We start from the raw sequence: 8,768 nt of genomic DNA, 5'->3' as shown, positions 1-8,768 counted from the left end.
GAAGGGATGCTTTTAAAGAATCTATCCAAGGACTCTGGGCTAAGTATCAGTTCAGTTCAGTTCAGTCGCTCAGTCGTGTCCGACTCTTTGTGACCCTATGGACCTCAGCACGCCATGCCTCCCTGTCCATCACCAACTCCCGGAGTTGACCCAAATTCACATCCATTGAGTCAGTGATGCCATCCAACCATCTCATCCTCTGTCATCCCCTTCTCCTCCTGCCCTCAATCTTTCCCAGCATCAGGGTACGTATTTCCCAGCATCAGGGCTAAATATGGCCATCTATATTCATGTTGGAGAAGGAAATGGCAACCCACTCCAGTGTTCCTGCCTGGAGAATCCCAGAGACGGGGGAGCCTGGTTGGCAGCCGTCTATGGGGTCGCACAGAGTCGGACACGACTGAAGTGACTTAGCAGTAGCAGCATATTCATGTTCTTGCTGAGTACTGACTGACTTGTGTTCTGTGGGACCTCAGATAGACTTAAACTTTCTGGGCCTCATCTTTGTTATCTATAAAATGGGCATAGATACTGTTCCCTATCACGGTAGGTTTGTGAGCATTAAGTGAGGTGAGTTTAAGACACTTTAAGCATAGAACTGACACAGAATATTTGCTCAATAAATAATATCTACTATTGTCACTATTTAAAGTATAACATAACGTTTCTTTCCCTCATCTCTAGCAAGCTGAACAAAGAGTCCGTTCTGTTTCTTCTTTCTCTCCTATCCACCTTGCCCTTTCCTCCCCACCCTCCACCATTCCCCATCCTTAGCCCCGCCCCTAACCCCGCCCCGACCCCTAACCCCGCCCAGGCCCCTCCCTCCCCCGTTTGCTCCTCCCACCAGCCCCGCCAGGGCGCAGCCCTGATTCAGCGGGGCAGGAAGCTCATGGTGTAGTTTGGAGGGATGGTGGCAAAGCCCACGAGTTTAGGGGACACGTTGATGTCCTGGGGCGACTGTGGGGACTTGAAGTGGAAGTTCTGCATGATGGTGGTGAGGAAGAGGAAGAGCTCCATTCTGGCAAGGCCTTCTCCGAAACAGTACCGCTTTCCTGAAGGACCAGAGTGGGAGGCGCGGAGGTGAGGTCTGTTCTCACTGTTGCCTGACCCCCACTACCGACCCCCAGCTGCGTCCTCTCAGGGAGGACGGGCTGGGATGTCGAGGCTGGAGAGACTTGCAGAGAAGTTGCTACTCTTCTCTGAGCCTGTTTCCCTAGAACTTCTGGTGGAATGAGCCCAGACTGTAGCAATTGGAACTTTGGATGCCCCTTGCCCCTAAATACACACTCAAATATGGCTACTGCTGTCATTGCCTTTTTAAGAATTTGAAGGATTTAAATGACCTTGGACTTAAATCTCTCACTCTGGGCTTTGATTTTCCCCATCATTCCTTTGCTTTTGCTTTGGCCCATGCTCTTGGTAGTTATGGGGATTGCTGACTGGCCCCAGGGTATATGGTAAGAAGGACTTCCAAGCCGGAGAAAGAAGCTAGGTTAGAGATGAAGGAGGCCCCTGTGGGTGTTGACTTGGCAGTTTCTCTTACCGATGGAGAAGGGCACAAAAGCATCACTCTTCTTAAATTGCCCCTTTTCATCCAGGAAGTGCTGGGGATTGAAATCTCGGGGGTTGGAGAAGAACTTGGGGTCTCTCAGCACGGAGCCCAGCATAGGGAACACTTCGGTGCCCTGGTTGAGAGGAGGGAGGGGACTTTGATAAGGTGGAGTAGGGGATGGGTATGATGAAAGCACATTGTGGGCAGAGGGGGAATTTGGGTGCCCTCGGTGAGGACAAGGGAAGGCATGGGAGTTGGGGTCCTCTGGGGAGGTTCTTTAGGGGACACGAGATTCATGTCCTCAAGACAGGAAGTTTGGCTGACATGGGGCTTATGTCCCCTGAGAAGGGAAGTTTGAAGAGCATGGGTTCTGTGTCTCCTGGGGCAGATGGTTTCGGGGACACAGTTCATGTCTCCCCTGGCAGGAGGTTGAGGGGGCGGGAGGGTCATGTTCCCTGAGACAGGAATTTTGGGAGACGTGGGGTTCGTGTCCCTCTAGGCAGGATCCTTGAAGGTCTAGGGGAAATGAGGTTCATTTCTCTTGAGACAGGAATTTGGGAGGGCACATAGGGTTCATGTGCCTTGAGGCAAGAGGTCTGGGGAGGTCTGGAGTCTCCAAGGGGGAAGGTGGCAGGGACAAGGTAGTGGGGAAAGTCTTTGATTAGGGGAGTGGGTCCCGTGGATCATGGGCTGGGAAGGTTCTAAGAGGAACGGGGTTTAGAGTCACAGGGAGCCGGCTGGGTGGGCAGCACCTTGGGGAGGAGGAAGTCTCGAAACTTGGTATCCTTGGTGACTCTGCGAGCCAAGCCCATGGGGATCATGTCTCCGAATCTCTGGATCTCGTGGATCACAGCCTCTGTGTAGGGCATCTTGGCTCGGTCCTCAAACTTGGGCTGACGGTTCTTGCCGATGACACGGTCAATCTCCTCATGGATTTTGGCTAGGGGAGTGGGGAGAACGTATTTAGCTCTTGAGGGGACTCGGGGCAGGAATGAAAATCCAGATATGTACAATGCCTGACATCCATGTGTGATGTGGATGCAGACCATTCAGATCAGACGTCGGCTGTAGACACTGTTGGTGCAGGGTCTTGCTCACTTTGTTTAGATGCTTCAGTCGTGTCTGACTTTGTGACCCCATGGGCTGTAGACTGCCGGGCTCCTCTGTCCGCAGGATTTCCCAGGCAGAAATACTGGAGTGGGTTGCCATTGCCTTCTCCAGGAGATCTTCCTGACCCAGGGATTGAAGCTGCATCTCCTGCACTGGCAGGAAGGTTCTTTACCACTGAGCCACCAGGGAAGCCCACCTTGTTCGCCTGGTCCTATGGAAATCATAGGGGAGGTGCAAAGGAAGAGTCCTGGGGAAAGTCTGGAGGAGGGGGCGGTGGGCACTTGGTTGGGTCAGCCGCAGGAACTATATACCAATCAGTTCAGATATTTTCAATATTTTTACAGCTGGTGAGACTTGGCTGGTGCTTATCAGCCAAACATCACCTAGTCTCTAGAGAGCAGAGCGTGTCTGAGGGTCCATGGACCTGAGAGAGATGGGACCATTGCAGCAGGCTCAGAGGAATTGGGGGGAGGGGTCTGTGGTGCCCGCTTCCCTGCCCTCTCCAGCCTTACCCTCCACATCTGGGTGCTTCATGAGCAGCAGGAAGCCATACCGCATGGTCGTGCTGACCGTCTCGGTGCCCGCAAAGAAGAGGTTCAGTGTTGTCAGCACCAGGTTCTTCCTGTAGAACTCCGTGTTGGGATTCTCCTTCTCCTGCATGGACAGAGGGCTTCAGGTGAAGCCCTATCCTCTCAGGGCCCTTCTGGGGATTTTCCCCTTTGGACCTGCCTCTTTATTTTATAGGGGCTTCCCCGGTGGCTCAGACAGAATCTACCTGCAATGCAGGAGACTTGGGTTCAATCCCTGGATCAGGAAGATCCCCTGGAGAAAGGAATAGTTACCCACTCCAGTATTCCTGCCTGGAGAATCCCATGCATGGACTGAGGAGCTTGGTGGGCTACAGTCCATGGGGTTGCAAACCGTCAGACATGACCGAGCAAGTAACAACACTCTATTTTATTACTTTTTCAAATTAACCCCCCCCCACCTTTTTTTTTTTTGGCTGTGCCATGTGACTTGCAGGATCTTCCCTGACCAGGGATTAAACCCCGGGCCCTTGGCAGTGAGAGCGCAAAGTCCTAACCACTGGGGCCTGCGTGCTAAGTCGCTTCAGTGGTGTCTACCTCTTTGTAACTCCATGGGCTGTAGCCCACCAGGCTCCTCTGTCCAGGGGATTCTCCAGGAAGGAATACTGGGTTGCTATGCCCTCTTTCAGGAGATCTTCCCGACCCAAGGATCGAACCCATGTCTCTTATGTCTCCTGCATTGGCAGGTGGGTTCTTTACCACTCGTGCAGTCTGGGAAACTTGGTGCATGGTAGTTTTACAGAAATGTTTGCTATCACGATTCACATTCATAAGTCCTGCCTGTGGGCAAAATGGCTCAATAGGTGGAATGTGTGCTCTGCTAAGCCATTTCAGTGGTGTCTGACTCCATGAGACCCCATGGACTGTAGCCCGCCAGGCTCCTCTGTCCATGGGATTCTCCAGGCAAGAATACTGGAGTGGGTTGCCATGTCCTCCTCCAGGGGATCTTCCTGACCCAGGGATCAAACTCGCATCTCTTATGTCTCTTGCATTGGCAGGCGGGTTCTTTGCCACTCGTGCCACCTGGGAACTCCGGTAGTGGAAGAGTGATGGTTAATTATCACTGGGATTGTGAAGATTATTAGGTTCAGTTCAGTGGGTCAGTCGTGTCCAACTCTGCAACCGCATGGATGGCAGCACGCCAGGCTTCCCTGTCCATCAGCAACTCCCGGAGCTTACTCAAACTGTCCATAGAGTTGGTGAGTTATTATTAGGTTGGGGGAGGGGTGATTTCGATGGGCCTCTGTTCTCCTCTACCCTCAGCCTGATTTCCCTCTGCCTGGCTCTGGACCTCTTCATCCTGGCTGTGAGGGTGTACCTCCTGCATACGGATGAGGAAGGAGTCAATGAAGTCCCGTGGGGAGTTGGGGTCCAGCGTGCGCTGGTTTTGTTCCACCTTCTTGGCTATGAAGTCCTCCAGTCCCTGCAGCTCCTTAAAGGCCTGTTGCTGTGGCCCTGGCAGATATTTCATCACTGAGTAGAACATCTCGTAGAGCTGAGGATGGGGAGGGGAGAAGGGGAAGGAAGGACAGCTGTCAGTGTGCAGGACCTGGTGGCAGTGGGCCCTGTCTCAGGGCAAGGCAGGTACTGGGTTACAGGTGCCTGCCCAGATGTTTACATATTTTGATGAGGCTGGATGGGAATGTGTTTTCACAATGAGTTACGTGTGAGGGCCCCTGTCCAAGGATTAAAGTGAGATGGACTGGGACTCATATTCAGATATTCAGATGATGTTGGACTGGAGAAACACACCCGGGGTTCATATATTCAGATGAGGTTGGGTTGGGAGACACCTGTCCAGGTGTTTAGCTATTTAGGTGGGACTTGTATGGGGGGTGGTCACCTGCCTAAGTGTCTAGGCATTGGTGTGGTCTTAGTTGGACACAACTGTCCAGATGTTTAGGGGGTCTGGGTTGGGGTTTCTGTGCAGGTGTTGAGGTACTAAAGTGGGGTTGGGGTGCACGTGTTAAGGTGGGAAGATACCTGTTCAAGTGTTCAGATATTCAGATGGACCAATGGAGGGCACTTCTGTAGGTGCTGGAAATGAGCTGAATCAGGGGACACTTATTTGGGTGTGTGGGGAACAATCTACCTAGGTGATTATGCATTTAGGGGTCTCGGATGGGGTACCTGTCTACATGTTCAGCTGTTTAAGTGAACTGGGGAGGGGGCACTCTCTGGAGATTCCAGTGGGCTGGTGTGGGACATCTGTGTGGAGAACCAATGATTTTGGTGGGCTGAATTTTGAAGCACCAGGTGTCCAGGTAGTCAGGAAGTGGGTTGAGGTGACCACTTGCCAGGTGTTAAGAAATTCAGATGGAAAGAAAATATCTTTTTTTTTTTTTTGCCATGCCAAGCAGCATGCAGGATCTTAGTTCCCTGACTGGGGATCGAACCCATGCCTCCTGCATTGGAAGCGCAGAGTCCGAACCACTGGACCACCAAGAGGTCCCCTCCCATTCTTTGAGATGGAGTGTCTAAAAAGGGACCACTTGTTACAGACTAAGATAAGCTGGGATGAGGACACTTGTCCTGGTAAGAAAGCTGGGTTGAGGACATGTATCTTTTATGCAGGTTTTTTTTTTTTTTTCATTCTTCTTTCTTCTTCCTTTGTTTTTTTGGTGGAGGGTGCATCTTTTGAGATATCCAGGTGTCTTTGGAGACTGAGTGTTGGGCTCTGGTGCAACTGTTGAGTTGTCCAAGAGTGGTGGTCTGGTTTTGAGGGGACCCTGTCTGGGGGAGGATGGGAGTTTGGGGCACTTGTGTGTGTGTGTGTGTGTGTGTGTGTGTGTGTGTGCGCACGCGCGTGCGTTTGGGGGTGGGGAGTCGGGAGGTTACGGTAGGGGCAGGGTAGAGCCAGGCTGACTCGGGTTACCTGCCCGGTAGACGTAGCAGTGAACTGGAAGCTTCCCAGCATCATTCGCAGTAGTGACAGGAACTCTTTGTCCTCGTAATCAAAGCGGTCCCCGAAGACGATGGAGCTGATGACATTGGAGACCGTTCGGCTCAGGAAGAAGGTGGGATCGATGAAGGCGCCTGCGGCAATGAGAGCGGTGGAGGTTGGGGAGAGACAGGGATTTAGCGCAGAGCCAGCTCGGCGCTCTGATGCCGTCTGACAAGTGACGGAGGGCACGGCAGTGCTGAGCTAAAGCTCCAGCACCGGACCTAGACCCTCCCCCCAACGTGGCGCCCCTTCCCGGGCCAGAACGCGTGTGGCCGCGTCGGCGCGGCCCTCCTCCTCCGCCTCGCACGCTGCAGGGTCCCCGGCTCACCGCGAGTGCCCCGGAAGGCCTCGACGAGGAAGCGCGCCTCCTCCTGGATGCGCTCTTCGATGCCGCGCTTGCCCACGCCGAAGTCCCGCAGCGTCGTAATGGAGAAGCGCCGGAGCTGCTTGGCGCGCTCGCCGTTGCTGAACGCCACGCCTGCGGAGGCAGCGCGGGAGCTGGACGAGGGCAGAGCGAGGCAGGGCCCGGCTCCCGGGCTCCTCGGAGGGAGAAGGGGTGGACAGAGAGAGCAAGGCGGGGAAAGGGGGATAGAGAGCCAGAGTCGGGTGCGGAGGAGGGATAGAGGGTGGGCGAGGGAGGGAAGCGGCGGCAGAATCAGAGAAATGCAGAGAGAGACCGAGTGCAAAGAACAAAGAACAGATGCGCCAAGAGACCCAGAGACACTCAGGGGAAGAGCAGACAGAGGAGGGAAGGAGGGGAAGTAAGCTGCACGCAGATCTGGGGGGCAGACATAACCGTGGCAGATTCTAAGGGGCTTCCCTGGTGGCTCAGATGGTCAAGAATCTGCCTGCAATGCAGGTGACCTGGGTTCGATCCCTGGGTTGGGAAGATCCCTGGAGGAGGAAATGGCAACCCACTCCAGTATTCTTGCCTGGAGAACCCCATGGTCAGAGGAGCCTGCCTGGATACAGTCTGTGGGGTCACAGAGTCGGACACGACTGAGTGACTAACACAGATTCACGCAAAGAGAAGAGAGAAAAATAGGGAGAAAGAAACAGGCCCTGCGGGGAAAGAGAGACTGTTACTAAGACATGGAGGCATGGAGATTTTGAAGCAGAGATAATGTGAGATTCTAAGACAAAGGGAGAAGAAAGAGGGAAGGAGAGAGAAGCTGGGGGAAGCCCAGAAGCTGAAAAGAAGAAACAGACCAAAAGGCCTATGGAGCTAGAGGACCAGGTTCCAAAGGAGAGATCCCGAGAGGCTCTAAGAGACCCGGAGAAAGAAGAGACGTCGAGTGAAAGGGAACAGGGGCAGAGAGAAGCAGGGAGGAACAGAGATGCAGAAACTCTAAGACAAGGAAGAGCGGGGCAGGGGGGCAGCGACGCACAGCAGTGGAGACAGGAATAGCAGAGGCAGTCAGGAGAAGAAAGCTGGGGACCCCGAAGTCTGTCTGACTGTGCCCCCTTCCCCTCAGCCTCCCTCACCATAGCCTTTGAAGAGCCAGTCAAAGGTAGCCTGCTCGCCTCGCCCACTGAATTCTTCAGCCTGGTCCACCAGAGCCTCCTTCACAGCATCATAGCCACACAGCACCACGATTTGCCGGGTCCCCAGGTAGACCGTGAACACAGGGCCGTAGCGCTCGCTGATCTGATAGAGGTGAGTGGGAGTTAGTTAGTGGGAGTAGCCCCTATTCTGAACTGGCCCTGTACCCAGACCTCACATACTGGGATGCATTTCCTCGCAGGTTCTGACTGTCAAGGAGCTGGACATCCCAAGATACCGTCTTTCCTGGCTAGGACCCTGGTTGTTGTTGTTGAGTCACCCAGTCATGTCTAACTCTGTGACCCTGTGGACTGTAGCCTGCCAGGCTCCTGTGTCCATGGGATTTTCCATGCAAGAATATTGGAGTCGGTTGCTATTCCCTTCTCTGGGACATCTTCCCAGGGCAGGGATCAAACCTGAGTCTCCTGTATCAGCAGATGGGTTTTTTACCTTTGGGCCACCAGGGAAGCCCCAGGACCCTGGTATTGGATCTTTAAAATTCCCTTTTTCTTTCCTAAGGCTCTTGCCCAACATTGCCCATCCCCTGCCATAAAACCCCAGACAAACTGACCAGGCCGCCCCCCCATCCCATTCCACCCGTCTCTGCCATGTGACACCTTCATGAGGGAGTTGTACATCTGCTCGGTGTTCAGCTGCAGGTAGTTCCCGATGAAGGGCAGAGGAGTGGGCCCTGGGGGCAGTTTCCCCTTGATCTGCCTTTGACGCCAGACAGACAGCAAGACCATGACAGTCAGACAGGCCAGCAAAGCCACGAGGAGCAGCCCCGAGGCCAGCATGGTGGCAGCTGGGAGTGATGGGCAGGTGGTGATGTCCGAGATGGTTGGCTTTTATACTACCTGGGAAGGCAGGACAGACTTTGGTCCTGATTATATAATTGTCTCCTTTCACCTCACATCTGTGCTCCCTACTCTGCTCCCTGCCTAGCTTGGGACCCAGCCAACCAGGAAGGGGAGGGGGGACCTCAGTTCAGGTTAACAAGGAGAGGGCCCCAAGGTGGAATTTGTGGTCTGT

At 53.8% G+C, this 8,768-nt stretch overlaps 1 protein-coding gene across 1 annotated transcript; it reads right to left on the bottom strand.

Annotated features, from left to right (window-relative positions):
• Positions 1–839: 839 nt before the first annotated feature.
• LOC129546792 (cytochrome P450 2A13) lies at positions 840–8,533 on the bottom strand. Its single transcript, XM_055412103.1, has 9 exons — positions 8,354–8,533; positions 7,679–7,841; positions 6,522–6,671; positions 6,125–6,285; positions 4,568–4,744; positions 3,175–3,316; positions 2,305–2,492; positions 1,544–1,685; positions 840–1,052 (listed from the first exon to the last, which is right to left on the bottom strand). The coding sequence occupies exons 1-9, from the start codon at positions 8,531–8,533 to the stop codon at positions 871–873; spliced, it is 1,485 nt and encodes a 494-aa protein (XP_055268078.1). The 3' UTR covers positions 840–870.
• Between the last annotated feature and the right edge of the window lie 235 nt (positions 8,534–8,768).

Source organism: Moschus berezovskii, chromosome 22, assembly GCF_049115385.1.
Source record: "Moschus berezovskii isolate FMDL1 chromosome 22, NW_MosBer_1.0, whole genome shotgun sequence".
NCBI lineage: Eukaryota > Metazoa > Chordata > Mammalia > Artiodactyla > Moschidae > Moschus > Moschus berezovskii.
This window is presented reverse-complemented; position numbering and strand designations above follow the sequence as displayed.